Below are 15,844 nucleotides of genomic sequence, written 5' to 3' on the forward strand. Positions count from 1 at the left end.
ACAGAAATTGTACAATGATATACCGCTTCACAAAGGCAGTGAACACAGGATAGCCTACAAAATCTACTTTACACAAATTTAAAAATTCTAAATATCAAAAAGTACAGCTGAGGAAACAGGTATAAATTTGGCAGCCAGTAATTTCGACAGGGAAGTTGCAGCTCGCATGACTTTAAATATGTGAATTTTAAAATGCTGAGTTTAGAGTAATCATTGTGCTTTGTGTTGATTTGAAAAATATAACACTGGCTGTCAAAGAAGTATGTTCAAAAATATTTAATTTACTTCAAAATGTCATACAAATTATGGTGGTTCCTATGCACCCCTAACACCCTTCTTAGCTCAGGGACATTACTAAAGCAATATATTAATTTTTCCAGTACAGTGGTGTTTCTTACCATTGACATTTGCGTACTCTAGAATAATTTAGAAAGAAATGTGTAGGAAAGCAAGCAAAAAGTCAAGGGACCTGCCTGGATCTTCTGAGATGCTCTCCTATCAGCTTTGAAGCATCCATTTCTCTAACACAGCAGGCTACTGGGACCAAGTTCCAAGCACATCCTCTCATCAACAGCCGTGTTTCCTCCCCAGCCCCTCAGGAGCAGACACAAGGACTGCAGCTTCAAGATTCCTTGGAATGTGTTTAACCTGCTATTTCAACAGACAAGATGTCCAGGGTTTCACAAGGGCCAGATTTTATTTGAATTATTCAGAAGAGAAAGAAAATGCCTTCTGAAAGAGGTGAACTCAATCATTACCAATAGAAAAAGTATCCACTGTATTCATCTCTTATAGAAACAGAAAAATATAACATTTCCCCCCTTAGAATAATATATATGTATGTATATGTATATATATGTATATATGACTTAAAGTTCCATTGTACACAAACAATAAAACCTGGAAACCAGCATGAAACCCTACAATTCACATGTTAAAATATTGAAACTATGACCAAAACAGGAAAACGGCCAGAGCGTTCACAGAGAAGACAAAGAGCTTTCTTGCACATGTATAAACTAAATGTGATCACCTCAACTAAGTTTTCAAATTATAATTATTATTTTCCAGTTTAAAAACTTTAACCCTTAAAAAAAAAAATCTATACACAAACCACTGATTTGACCAGACCAAAAAAACAGTCAGTGGTGAGTAGGACCCAGAAATATTCAGAGTCCTCACATGTACGACCTTTCAGGACTCCCCCTCACAGTACGTGGCAACCTGCTTCTCTTGCAAAGCTGCAGGTGCACTTGCTCACATCCGAGTTTTCTACAGTGTAAACCAGAACTGTACGTGAAGGCCTGCACCTCGGTGCCCCTGGCGGTCAGTCCTGCTCCATCGGCTCCTCGGGGGCCTGGGCAGCGTCGCCATCATTCTCCATGGAAGACTCCGACAGAAGCTCTCCAGTCTCACTGGAGCTGCTGGACCCTTCCGAGCCGCCTGCCTGCTGGCAGCTGGAGCCGCTGCTCGCAGGGCCTGGATCTTCACTACCTTCAGAGCGGGAATCCTTCTCAGCTTGAGACGCAGGGGAATCCTCCATCTGATTACTTTCCTCAGAAGTCTCTTCATTCACAGTTAATGCATCATCACATTCTTTCTCTTGATTTTTTCTTTCTGGGATTTCTCTTGTTGTCATAAAAGACTCTAAAAATAAGCAAATGTGCTATAGTTAAAATTTTATTTTTAAAATACCTCAACTTGTTTCATGAACTTTGCTATTTTACAGCTCAAATCACAGCCCCTGGAACTTAGCTGCACCCACACAGCGGAGGGAGACAAGCCCAGCACGAGCACTATGAGGAGTTTCACTGCATTAGATCCTCTCAGGAAAAGCCAGGCAGGAACGAGAGCCTCTCCTCAGGCCACCCTTCCTACAGACCTTCGTCCTCGTCCTCGTCCTCCTCCTCTTCGGCACAGTGCTGCCTGCTGCCGCGGCTTTCCTTGTCTTTACCCTGAGGTGAAGACGAGCCTTCCGGCCCTGCTGCCGAGGGACTCGCGCTGGAAGCCATCTGACTGGCTGCCTCCCTCACTTCCCCTTCTTTCTCAAACCGCAGTCTCTTCACCTCCCGGCCCTCGGCGTCTCCGGCATCTTCTTCTGCGTGTTTATTTTTCGTAGGGCTCACTGAAGACGCTTCTGATTCAGAAGCTAGCGAGTCACTGTTAATTTTTAAAAGTATCATCAGTAAGATTATTTTCCCCACCTACATCTTTTAAGGTCTAATAATTTTTCTCAAATTGCCTTTTCATCTCAAAATTAATTGCAGCATTTACATAAAGAGAAAGTACAAGAGAATAATGTCAATTTTAAAAATGTTTTACAATTAGGATCTGGCTGACAGTGACCATTCTACGCAGTTCTCTAGTAAGCCTAACATGCATCCACAATCCAACTGTTCAGTCTTCTCCCCTCGTCTTGTTTCCCTTTAGTGTGATGCAGAAAAAGTTTTCTTTTAACTTATTTACAAAGACACTTTCCCAAGTAACTTTCAGGATAAACAAGAAATAAAGAGGGAAAGAGGGAGAAAGAAAAAAACGAACAAAACAAAGAAGGAGAGATCTTTCCTTCTTAAAACCCTTTTGCATGCATTCTCCCCACCGGCAGCTTTCAACCTTCAGCACACGGAAAGCTGCCACAGAAGCCGCACTCCATAAACCACAGAAGACTCGGCTCTCTGTGCGGAGCAATGGCCAGGCCTTTCTCAGTGCGCAGGAACCTGCTGCCGGGACCCGAGGACCGTGACACCTACAGATGCTCGCATCTCTTACTACGTAAAATGACTTTGTGCCTGTCATGTCAGGTACACATTCTAATCTGTAGGTGACTTCTCAGTTAATACAACTCTCCATGCCATGGAGCCCCTATGCAAATAGCCGCTCTAGGTACCGCCCATCCATGTGCACCAGACAGTCCCAGCACAGGTATTTTTGATATGACAACTGCATCCACAGATATGAACAACTCCTGGCTGTACAGTGGTGACTAGAGTGGTGTAAATAATAAGGAACAATGTTGAAAACCATCAATAAACTTGCTTTAATTTGTAATATAAAATCCATACGAACCTGTGATTTTTCTCTTCATTTTGCTGTAAGTTTGACTCCTTACTGTCTAGGCTCTCAGGCAACCCATTTGTTGTCATTGGGACAGACAAAGAAACCTTTGGTCGGTTAAGTGGCCTGGGGGTTCCAGGCCCATTTATATTAGACCTGCAGTGAGATAAATCAAAGTCTCATTTTCCATTTTGTTTTTTAAGGCTACTATCCCCACTAAAATCTGTTTATATAAACATTTCACAGAAATATCTGCTACAGCTTTATTTTCAGATTCATGCTTTGTGAAATTAACTAATTCCATGAATACATCCTATACCCCCCACCAAAATGCCCAAAGGTAAATAGCACATGGAGCCTGCTGTTCAGTATTAGGAAACTGCAAGATCTTTGGATATTAAAAAGCAATCTCACCTTTCAGTATAGCTTGGTGAATTACCAGGAAACATAACACCATTCATCCTATTTAAACTATTAGAATTGGTTTTCCTTTAAGATAAGAAAACAGTGTTTAAGAATCAGGGGTGTACAAGTGTTTCTTAAAGAATTCACTGTCTTTTCTAAACAGAACAAGTTTTCAAAGTGAATAGTCACACACCACGAGCATACAGGGGAAACAGCTCCCAGTCAGGATTTCACATCTTTGCTAATTAAAAACAAACAAACAAACAAACAAACAAAAAACCCACATGCTCACTGGCGAAACACTGTTTTAGCTCATAAATGAAGGCAATTCTTTACCACATCTTTTAAAAAATTTAAGAAACATGAGACTCCTTTAATACCAAAAGTATACTCTTGAGAATTCTAAAAAGTCATTGTTATTTCTATGAAAGTAGAAATGGCTTAACTTTTAATTCCTAAAGGTTTATTTATTATACAGAGTATAAAGTTTCTTTGTTTATAAACAGAGTAAAGAGGAGACAGAAAGACCTTCATATGTTGGTTCACTTCCCAAGTGGCTGAAATGGCCAGGACCGAGTCGATCCACAACCAGGACCCAGAAGCTTCTTTCTGGTCTCCCCCTTGAGTTCAAGATCCAAGGCTTTGGGCAATCTCTACTGCTTTCCCAGGCCACAAGAAGGGAAGTGGAATAGCTGGAACACAAACTGGTGCCCATATGGGAACCCAACACTTACAATTAGCCAATCAAGCCATGGCACCAAGCCCAACAGCTTACCCTTAATTCAACAGCTCCTTAAAGAGGTTGGCGGGGAGGGGAGGGACAGGCAATCAATCTCTTCTCCCTTTCACATTTCCACAGGATACTGAGTAATGTATAAAGACATATGGAGAGGGAACAACCCTGGCATCACTGGGCTAAAGTCTAGAGACACTGTTAATCCTCCCATATATTTTTCCCCATGCATTCACCCTCAACAAAGAACTCTGCTCTGAATACTAACAGTGCCACCGTTTAGAAAATTCGTCCAGAGCCCAGCACAATAGCCTACAAGCTAAAGTCCTCACCTTGCACGCACCAGGATCCCATATGGGTGCTGGGTCTAATCCTGGAGGCCCCGCTTCCCATCCAGCTCCCTGCCTGTGGCCTGGGAAAGCAGCAGAGGACAGCCCAAAGCCTTGGGACCCTGCATTCATGAGGGAGGGAGCCTAAGAGGAGGTTTTGGGTTCCCGGTTTCAGATCAGTGCAGCTCTGGCTGTTGCAGCCACTTGGGGAGTGAATCAGCAGATGGAAGATCTTCCTCTCTGTCTCTCCTACTCTCTGTATATATGACTTTCCGATAAAAATAAGCAAATCTTGGGGAAAAAAAAAGAAAGGAAATTTGCCTTGAACTGAATTTTACTTTGCTATAATAAACAACAAGGATGACATAGAGAGACTAGCAGCAAGCAGCTATTCCAAATGTGCATTATGATGTAGTGTCACCCTGAAAGGCTTCTAGGCTGGCGCCTTGGGGTGCCTGGGGTCCATGATGGCAAGCTGCAGACAACAGATTTAGCATTACAGTAAATGGGGTGGTGTCCCAGCTGGCTCTACGTCCCATCCAGCTCCTGCTCATAGCCTGGAAAAACAGCAGAGGATGGATGGCCCACGTCTTTGGGACCCTGCACTCGTATGGGAGACCCAGACGAAGCTCCTAGCTCCAGATTGGCTCAGCTCCAACTGTTGTGGTCATTTGGGGGGTGAGGCAGCAGAAGGAAGATCTTTCTCTGTCCTTCTCTCTGTAAATCTGCCTTTCCAATCAAAATAAATGAATTTTTTTTAAAAAGCACAGTAAAGTACCACTTTACAGAAAAAGTATACAGGCAGGCAATGTGACTGGTTAAACATTCTAGTTTTGGGAATGGGTGGCAGGTCTGGCGTATTTGTAAATGTCATCATGCTTAATTATATTTAAAACAAACTCACCTATTTTAACAAAACAGATTAAACTACAATTGAACAATATAGTAAAACCAGAAAACTGTGTACTTACTCTGAAGAAGGGTAAACACAGCTAACAACCATCACGTTCTGCAACAAGAAAAATCAGTAATGTACAATAAACAAAGTTTGCTTCTCCTTCTGTGCTTTAACACATTCATCTTATTTTGATGTTTACACAGCTGAGAAGGACGCACGCCCATGTGGACCACAGATTACAGAAGGGTCGAGGAATGAGGGAAAGTAGATGAGACAACTGTTTCCAATGTCCTTTTTTCTGCCTGTATCTGCGAGAGCTGCCACTAACAAAAACCAGTCATTTAGTAAATACAAAGACACTTCTCAAAAGCATCCTGGTGGATTAAATTTCTATTCATTCCCTTATCACTAATAACAGAGAAGAAATGGTTAAACATACGAACAGAAACACCCTAAGCCATTCACTTTGCTCGTTTCCTCCCCTCAGGTCTGGAGCTCCAACCTAGTGGAGCAGAGCTGTGTGTAAAGCTGTGTGCTTTACATGTTTAGCTGTGTGTTTTACATGTTTAGCTGTGTGTAAAGCTGTGTTTTACGTATGACCGTGTGTTTTACATGTTTAGCCATGTGTTTTACATGTTTAGCCATGTGTTTTACATATTTAGCCTGAAGTGCTTAGGCCAAGTACATTCACCTCTCTTATATAATAGCCAAGCCAGACCTTATTTAGCTTCACAGCTGAAGGGAGAATGCCACCTTCCTTTGCAGCGTACCTGAATCTTGAGTAATCTCTCTCATGACTGCAGTCAACACTCCCGGGAGTTTCCTCTGAGTCAGAGCCTGTGCTTGGTGTCAGACCTCGCACAGAGCCCTGTTAGCTACAAGGGAAACTAAGAGGAAAGCACCTGGTCCAAGGTTCACAGCTCTGAAACACCAAGGTCTTGACTTGCCGGCAGTTCCTGGCACAACTAATGTGATATACTGATCTTCACCCCCTGGATTCTGTTTCCAAACCCCAGCCCAGATCCAGCCACTCCAAGTGTACTGGAGCATGAGCTAGCAGATGGGAGGGAGGGAGGAATTCAGGGAGAGAGCTCCCTTCACATCTCAAATACATAATAAATTTTACAAACCACACAAAGTAAGGGGAAGTACCATGGTGCAGCAGTACTGGGCATGCCAGTTGGAAGTCCTGGTGACTCCATACCACTGCCCAGGTCCCTGTTCATGCACACCTGAGCAGTAGCAGAGGGTAGGCCCAAGGAGGTGGATCACTGCCACACAGAAAAGAGGCCAAGGTAAAGCCCTTGGCTCCTGGCTTCCACCTGGTCTGGCCCTAGCTGTGTGGGCAATTGTGAATAACAACATAGAAGACCCATCTCTTCCCCCCACCCACTCTCCATTATAACCTTTCTAATAAATAAATAAATAATCTTAAAAATTAAGAGTCTAGGGCTGGTGCCATGGTGTAGCATGGCTAGGCCTCCACCTGTGGTGCGGCCACCTGTGGTGCTGCCACCTCATATGGGCACATCTTATAGAAGGCTGTTCCCCTTCTGACCCTGCTTCCTGCTAATGGTCTGGAAAACCAGCAGAGCATGGCCCAAGTCCTTGGCCCCTTGGGCCCAACCGGGAACCCAAAGAAGCTCCTGGCTTTAGTGTGGCCCTGTGGGGAGTGAACCAGTGGAAAGTCTCCCTCTCTGCCTTCCAAATAAATAAATAATAAAAATAAAAAGTCCTTAAGGTAAAAACTACTGATGAATCATTAGTCTCCTATATTTTGTGAATATTTACTGAGGTTATAAAGACTCAACGAAACATACTCCAGTAAGAGCCTAAAAACTGCTGTCAATCAGTAAGGATTACATCAGAACCTCAAAATGAAAGCTGGACTATGTTTTAGGATCCACCATCAAATGAGAGTCAGTACCTCACTGGTCCAATCCAGGTTCCCACAAGATCCTTTATTCATGCATTAAAATCAATTGTTTTCTCTGTTCACAACGTTCTCACTTTATTAACATCCACGTCCCCACAAAATATCAGACCTACTTTTTTCTACTTAATATCTAATTTGAATAGTATACATCATCAAGGCTGATAATGTAAATGATGTCTTACTGCACACTGAGATGGATTACCAGCACAGGCTCTGAGCAGTGCACACTGTACAGCAGGTGAAGCCCGTCTGGGATGGTGACACCCCACAGCAGAGCACCAACTGCAGTTCTGGCTCTTCAGTCCTGATCCAGCTTACAGCCTGAAAAGAGGGTGGCTCCTTATCTGCTAAACAGAGATGGCCGACTTGCCAAACCATATTTTTTGCTACTGTTGTATATTTGTTTAATCCCAACCAGAACTAACTATCGTTTCAACTTTCCTTCTTGCTTACGTTTCCTTTATTTGAAAGGCAGAGACACAAAGCTGCCCAGAGCAAAGGAGGTATTTCTTCCTTCTGCAGGCTCACCCTCCAAGTCACACTGGCCATAGTTACATCAGGATGATGGAGCAGCCAGAATGCATTCTACAGGAAATCATAGCTACAAAACATGCGGAGTTAAAATCTCAACTTCTCAGAATCTTTAACATACTGACAGATATTATGAATATCCAAGAGATAATAAACTGTTTTCCCCAAACTCAAAATGACAACTGAAAACAAATTCTGGAACAAAAGCCTCAAAATCATTTAGTGCTTTCATTAAATCTGTATCAGTTATCAAATACACGTCATTTAATGTAATAGCCATAATAAAATACCTTTTCTACTCCTCTGAGAAATTTGTCTGTTCCTGTATAGTTCCTTCTTGGATCTGTTAGCAATTCACATAGTCGCTGAATAGTAAAAGGGATACTGCAAAAGAATAATTTTACACTTTGAGGTCATTAATTTATCTCAAGATATTAGGAACATTATTTCACACATGTGTATTACTAAGGGAATGAATGGTAAGTCATTTCAAAACAGACAACAAGAACACTTGTCTTAATAAGAAATTATTCCAATGAAGTATTCTAAACACATTTCTGCTCCATTAGTAACAATTTTGCATACAAACTTCATGCTTAATCCATCTTAAAATCCAGAAAACTGTCCTCAATATTTTGATAAAAATCCCGTTAACTTTGCCAAATAATTTCACCACAATTCAACATTCACTTGCTAGTAGCAAATACAAAACTGAGTTGGGTTAGAATTAAAATAACCTATTTCTAAATAAAGTTTTGAGTTCATACAACCATGTGCATTCATCAGAACTACAAACTGAACACTTTGTGAGCAGCACTAACAGACGTAAGTCTTAAAGATTTCAATGTTTGCCCTACAAATCTTAGCCCCCTTACAAGAAGGATTAAAAAGCTTTAATTTGAGAGTTAGTATTCACAAAGGTCTTTAGTTTTTATAGGCAGTCTGGAACAATACTTTCTCCTGCAAGATAAAACACCTATTAAATAATGATATCAAGACTCAAATTCAATTTCTGTACTTTAAACCCCCTGTCCATCATGTCCCACATTTAAAATCCCAGTTGTTCACTGTTTAATTAAACTACATGTTGCTTTCCTATTCTTCGCATCGATACTATTCCTGTGTCCTTATACTAAGTCAGCCAGCGTAAAATTTACAACAAATTTTGGAAATGTGTAAAGTAAGTGCTATTTGTGTGAAAATGATGTTTTTACATTATTTAAGAGTGCAAGAATCAAACCCTCCTGTATAAGCATTCAAATCCAAAGGTAAAAAGCGACTGTTCGGACAAAAGCCATTGCACAAGAAAGCAAAGATCTGCCCGATTAATAGAACTGGGACACTCTTCATGACTGTATGGGACACTCCTTTGAATTTTTGGGAAAGGACATTCTTTTCCTTTTTGAAATCTGCGCACACTGAAGTATACACACACAACTAAGGAATTCTGTGAATAGATAACAGAAAGCTCATCAACACTATGACTAATGGTCAACGAGCAGGCTCACATGTTCCTTTCTGCCCACTCACATGAAGACACATATTTGGAAACCCCCAACTATCACAACAGAACAACTACAGTTTCCCAAATATATGTCACTTCTTATACTTGACTGGAAGCTGCTGCTTCTTTTTTTTTTAAGCAAGATATATTAGAAAAGTTGAGAAAGGAGACTCCCGTCCTAGTGATGGGAGGGGGCTTTGAGACCCTCTGCCATCGTGTCAGGAGGAAAAGTAAAAAGACCCGTATCAATGGTGGGGAAAGCATCTTTTAAAGGTTCCCCTCAAAGATGTTTCTCCATAAACAAAGAAAATTCCTGGTTGACTGGAAGCTTATTAAAAGGACAAGACCTCTTCACATACATCATGTTCAATATGCATTTATTTGCATATACACAAATGGACTTTAAACCTTCATAGAGGACATGCACACAGGCCCAGAGTTAAGACATAATGGATTAACCCTTCATCCCATGAGTGAAGGCTCATGTCTTGGTTACGCTGCTTCTGACGCAGCTCCCTGCTAACTAACGTACCCAGAAGAGCCTTAAAGAATGGCCTGAGTGCTTGGACTACTGCACTCACACGGAAGACCCAAATGAAGCTCCTGGCTTTGCCCTGCTCCACCACTGGCCGTTGCAGCCATTTGAGGAGTGAAATCTAGAAGACGGGAAAACCTTTCTCCTCTCTCCATATCCCTGCCGTCCTGATAAATAAATCAGTATTTTTTTAAAAAAAACTGGCAAACATACATCACAAAGGTAGGTGTTTGGCAAGTGGGTAAGCAGTTGGCTCAGCCTGTCAGCATCTAGCTTAAAGAATGCCTAGCTTCGGGCCCAGCATAGTAGCCTGGTGGCTAAAGTCCTCGCCTTGTGCACCAGGATCCCATATGGGCCTTGCTTCCCATCCAGCTCCCTGCTTGTGGTCTGGGAAAGCAGTAAAGCGTGGCCCAAAGCCTTGAAACCCTGCACCTACATGGGAGACCCACAGACTCCTGGCTTCACATCAGCATAGGGCCACTGGGGAGTGAACAATCAGACAGAAGATCTTCCTCTCTGTCTCTCCTCCTCTATGTATATCTGACTTTCCAATAAAAATTAAAAATCAATCTTACAAAAAATCTTTTTAGACAATAACACAATTTCCATGAATGTTTTCCAGGCCATGCAATGACAAATTCCAGTAGTGACACATCAGCCTCCCAGGCCCACTTCTGCTCCACTGTTCTCCAGGTCTCACACACACAAACACCATCAGCACACCTGAGCTAGTCTCATCAACCTGCTCACAGCAACACAATGAGAATACAGAATCTACACATTCTCTGAAGAAGTCTATGGGCTTCCAAACAGTACTGAACTGAAAAACATTTAAATGGTTATCATTCAATTGTGCCCTTCCTTTTCAAACTAAAATTCTTACACCAAATCCTATTTTCTCTTAAAGTTTTTAGCATGAATATTTCAACTTCCTGTTTGATATACTGAATGTTTATTCCCAATTTTATTTAGGAAAGGAAGTAAAATTGTAGTCAGTTATTAATAGCTTACATTTTGGCAAATATTAATGCTACTTTCATAGAAGGAATAAAGTATGTTTTAATAGCAGCACCAGCAGTTATCAGCCTATGATAAATTAGCTCACATTCTTCAAGAATTTTCAGACGCTTTTAGTTATTTTGCCATCTATCCACTAGATGGTGATAAAATGCCAAACAACACTCTTCCTTCACATAAGCAGCTAAAACACAACCAAGCACGACAGACAGACCTGAAAATAATGACAACGGACAAGTAATCAAAGCTAATAAAGTAGTGCACAAGTGCCAAAGAGAATAAAGTAAATGTCAGGCAAATGAACCTGCATCTGAAAACATTTCATTTGAAGTGGGACTTGAAAAAGCAACTTATGGGGGAGCCAATACAATGGCTCAACTGGCTAATCTGCCGCTTACAAGCACCAGCACCCATCTGGGCAACGGTTTGTGTCCCAGTTAAGCAGCAGGGGATGTCCCAAATCCCTGGGCTCCCGTACCTACAGAGAAGACCAGGAAGAGGCTCTTGGCTTTGGATTGGCTTAACTCCAGCCATTGTAGCTATGTGAGGAGTGAACCAACACATGGAAGAGTCTCTCTCTCTGCCTTTCTAATACAAATAAACCTTAAAAAGCCACACATGAAGAAAGCAGATCAATCAATGTACTAGGTCTGTCTATAGCAAGTATGCTTCCTGCTGCTCTTCACTAGACACAGCAGACAACACAGTTCATTCTTACTCCTGAAAATGTTAAGGTTTCTTCCCAATAAAAAACGAACTAGCTAAATTAAAATACACATGCTAAAAATAAAGCGAAACTGGAGGTGGAGGAGTACGTGGGCCACTCTCAACAAAAACTCAAACTGAATGGGGGTAGCACACAATAGAGAACAGATGTCCATTAGCAAACAGGTTTGGTAAAATAACCGTGGGAAAACATTTCAGTTTGTTTAACGTAACATTCTGCAATGACTACTTCTGAGGCTTTTCAAGTAGGATCCCAAGTAGGGCAGTCTGCAATGCCATCTTTTTGCCTTTATAATGTAATTTGGAAACCAAGGAACTGAAAACACCATTGACATAGCTGGCACTGAGTGTGTGTGTGTGTGTGTGTAACAAATTATCCAACTAAAAAACTTTACTCATGCTCTTATTTACAAATCAGAGACTCTGAGCATGCATTTCTTATATTATCATGAAGAATAACCGTGACTAAGCATAGAATCCTATCAGTGCCTGCAATATTTTAAAAGTAGTTCGTGCATCTTATCCCTAGGTATGAATGATCCAGATCATGGAAGAAAAAACAATTTAGACATGAACCACATGAAAATAAACCAAAAGTATTACCCTATCCTTAAAAGTATTTTAGGGCACAGGCTCTGGTATGGCTAGTTAAGCTGCTGCTGGATGTGCCAGTTTCCCATATGTGAGTGTGGCTTTGCAGTCTTGGCTGCTCCACTTCCAACTCAGCTTCCTGCTAATGTACCTGGAGGCAGCAAAGGCCCGTTCGCTGAGTTCCTGCCATCTACAGAGGAGACCCACACAGAGCTCAAGGCTCCCAGGGCTCCCAGGGCTCCCAGGGCCCCCAGCTTCAGGGCAGCCCAGCCCCTGGCTGCTGTGGGCAGCTGGGCAGTCAATCAACCGACTGCCTATGCCCTTCAACTAGACAATGAACTTCCCAAAAAATTACTTTTAACTCCAAAGTAACCAATGAATCTAATAAAAATAGGATCACACATATTCTCACTAGAAATTTATCTTAACAATAATCCACCCACATTTATTATTAAAAATAAATACCACAAAAGCTGTTAAACATCACAGAAAGACATGTAAGACATAAAGCAGTGATTCAGTCAGGTGCTACTGCCCAGCACGTTAGGTCGCCACCTGCGATGGCCCACATCTGGTGCCTGGTTTTAATCCCAGATGCTCCAGCCTTTGGATCTGGCTCCCTGCTGACGTCACTGGAAAGCAGCAGATGGTGTCCCAAATATGTAGGTTCCTGCCATTCTCATGAACAGCTGGCTTACAGGTCATTGCTGGCCTTGACCTGGCTTGGCTATGGCGTGTGGCAACTGTTTGAAGAACCAAACAGAACAGTGTCTCTTTCTCAAATTTTTAAAACACAGAGGGTTTGGGAGCCGCCCTCCAAAAAGTCTGCTGTTAAGACACTGGCTGGTACACAATCCTTACCAGTTTTGGATCCAACTTCCTACTAATATTGTTCACTCTACCAGGAGGATGACGGCTCAAAGGCTTGGGTCACTGCCACTCAGATGACATTCTGGACTCCTAAGTTTGGCCTAACCCAAATGAAGGCTTTGTAGGGAAGGTACTTCACACTCTTCTCTTCCTCACTCAAGCTTTGCGTTTCAAGTAAAACAAATACTAAACTGAACAGAGAATATTAAAACCAAAATAAAAGGGCTGGCGCCACAGCACAGCACGCTAAACTTCCACCTGTGATGCCAGCATCCCATGGTACCAAGTCTTCACTGGGAGCTGCTTCACTGCTCCCTGCTGATGGGCTTGGGCGAACAGCACACGACAGCCCGAGTCTTTAAGTCTTTGCACCAACACGGCCAACCTGAAAGAAGCTCCAGGCTCCAGCCTTCAGCAATGCCCACTGCAGCCATGTGGGGAGTGAACCAGTGGGTGCAAGATCGCTTTCTCTCCCTCCGAAACTCTTTCAAATAAAAATAATAATAAAGCACAATCCAATACATTTTTAAGAGGACTTCAAAAACAGATTGCTAAATCTAAAGACATAATTTCCATTATATTTTAACCAGATCATAATCTGACTAAAATAAATCATAACCTGCTAAAATTGTTGCATCACTGTTACAAAAATATCCTGAATATATACATATTAAGGTATTCAACTAGAAACAGGTATTTAAAAAAAATACATCTTACTGTCTACAAGATAAAAATCAGTTCAGTATCTTTACAATATATAAGCAACTTTCCTCACGAAAAAATATTATACAGTACAAAGACTATTTCAGAGTGAAAATCTAGAGATGACCATAAAACCAGATATGCTACCATGATGTCAAGAGGGCAGGTTCAAGTCCTAGCTGCTCCACTTACGATCCAGCTCCTTGCTAATGCCCCGGGAAAGCACTGAAGACGACCCAAGCCATTAGGCCCCGGCACCTCCGTGGAAGACCTGGATAGTCCCAGCTTCCAGCTTCCAGCTTTGGCTGGTCCAGTCTCATCCACTGCAGCCATTTGGGGAGTGAAACAGCAGAACATCAATCACTCTCTCTCACTTGCTCTCTTATCTTTCAAAGATCAGTGTCAAAATAGCCACCCACTCTTGTTTTATGCATGGAAAGTTTATTTTCTTCTTTTATAAAATAGCCTGATTTGTACTAAAATATTTAAGTGGGAGTTAAGTATATTATCGAAGGTTTAGCAGGTTCACAGTTCTGATGACCGTTTGGTTTTATAAGTCAGAAATACCACTGCAATGCCATGTTATCACCACTGCTTCAAGCAAGATGCCACCCCATTCTTTTTTTTTTTACCAAAGACTAACACTTCAACAGACACATCCACAAATATTCATTCACATGTATCCTATATTTCCTATTAAACACCAGAAATTCTGGCGTTTTACAATTGAAAATATTGTGAAATGAGACGTGTAAAATTTAAGAATTAGCCTCCTAAATTGGATAACGAGTAAAATAAAAAGCCTTCTTATAGTAAAAAAAAATCAATACAGAAAAATAGAATTAAGACCGTAAACATGTTTTAATATACCAACAACAATGAATTTTAAAAAGTAAATTTAAACCTAGAAAATATTTATCACTGAGTAAGATTTAGATCCTGAGAAAACAGATTCAGAAACATCTATTCTGAAATGTTTAACAGTAATTTAACCCAGACCTGGAAATCACTGGAGGAGTGATACAAGTGACTGCAAACAAACAGCTGTGTACCTACTGCAATAAGTAAAACTGAACTGTAGTCCTTGGGTGACACAGCTTAGAAACCTGCCACAAGGAGAATCTGATAACCAGGGGCCCGGCACAATACCGTAGTGCTTAAGGTCCTCACCTTGAATGCCCCGGGATCCCATATGGGCACCAGTTCTAATCCTGGTGGCCCCACTTTCCCATCTAGCTCCCTACTTCTGGCCTGGGAAAGCAGTCAAGGACATCCAAAAGCCTTGGGAGCCTGCACCCATGTGGGAGACCTGGAAGATGATCTGGGCTCCTGGCTTCGGATCAGATCAGCACCAGCCGTTGTGGTCACTTGGGGATTGAATTATAGGACGGAAGATCTTCCTCTCCGTATATCTGACTTTGCAATAAAAATTTAAAAATAAGTCTTTGAAAAAAAAATGAAGGAGGCAGAAGAATCTCAAAATTAGAAGATATTTCCTGTCACCAGGAGGAAACAAACAAAAAGCTGGAAGAAGAGCTGGATCAGGCCAAAAAAGTATTCAAGAATTGAAAGACACTATTAAAAGGTCAAATATAAGAGTTATGGGAATCCCAGAAGGTGCAGAAAGAGAAACTGAGATTAAAAGTGTATTCAATCAAATAATAAGGAAAAATTTCCATCATCTAGAGAAAGAATTGGGAAACAAGATCCAGGAGGGGCAAAGAACTCCCAACAGGGTTGACCAAAAGTGATCTTCACTACGACACATGATCATCAAGCTCTCTTCAATTGAACACAAGGAAAAGATCCTTAAATGTGCACGTGAAAAAAAATCAACTGACAGGCCCAGCACAATGGCATAGCGGCTAAAGTCCTCACCTTGAATGCCCCGGGGTCCCATATGGGCGCCAGTTCGAATCCCGGCAGCTCCACTTCCCATCCAGCTCCCTGCTTGTGGCCTGGGAAAGCAGTCAAGGATGGCCCAAAGCTTTGGGACCCTGCACCCGCATGGGA

The 15,844-nt window shown here is 41.8% G+C and overlaps 1 protein-coding gene across 2 annotated transcripts in view; it reads right to left on the reverse strand.

The window, feature by feature from the left end:
• Nucleotides 1-562: 562 nt before the first annotated feature.
• PPP4R2 (protein phosphatase 4 regulatory subunit 2) overlaps nucleotides 563-15,844 on the reverse strand; it is a 47,615-nt gene continuing 32,333 nt past the window's right edge. For both annotated transcript variants that reach the window (XM_058678500.1, XM_058678499.1), the window contains exons 4-9: nucleotides 8,177-8,270; nucleotides 5,493-5,530; nucleotides 3,469-3,543; nucleotides 3,067-3,210; nucleotides 1,883-2,160; nucleotides 563-1,647 (exon numbers count right to left, since the gene is read on the reverse strand). In XM_058678500.1, the coding sequence (XP_058534483.1) occupies nucleotides 1,328-1,647; nucleotides 1,883-2,160; nucleotides 3,067-3,210; nucleotides 3,469-3,543; nucleotides 5,493-5,530; nucleotides 8,177-8,270 (949 nt within the window). In that variant the 3' untranslated portion in view covers nucleotides 563-1,327. The remainder of the gene's footprint in view (nucleotides 1,648-1,882; nucleotides 2,161-3,066; nucleotides 3,211-3,468; nucleotides 3,544-5,492; nucleotides 5,531-8,176; nucleotides 8,271-15,844) is intronic.

The sequence above is a fragment of the Ochotona princeps genome, chromosome 21 (assembly GCF_030435755.1).
Source record: "Ochotona princeps isolate mOchPri1 chromosome 21, mOchPri1.hap1, whole genome shotgun sequence".
Taxonomy (NCBI): Eukaryota; Metazoa; Chordata; class Mammalia; order Lagomorpha; family Ochotonidae; genus Ochotona; species Ochotona princeps.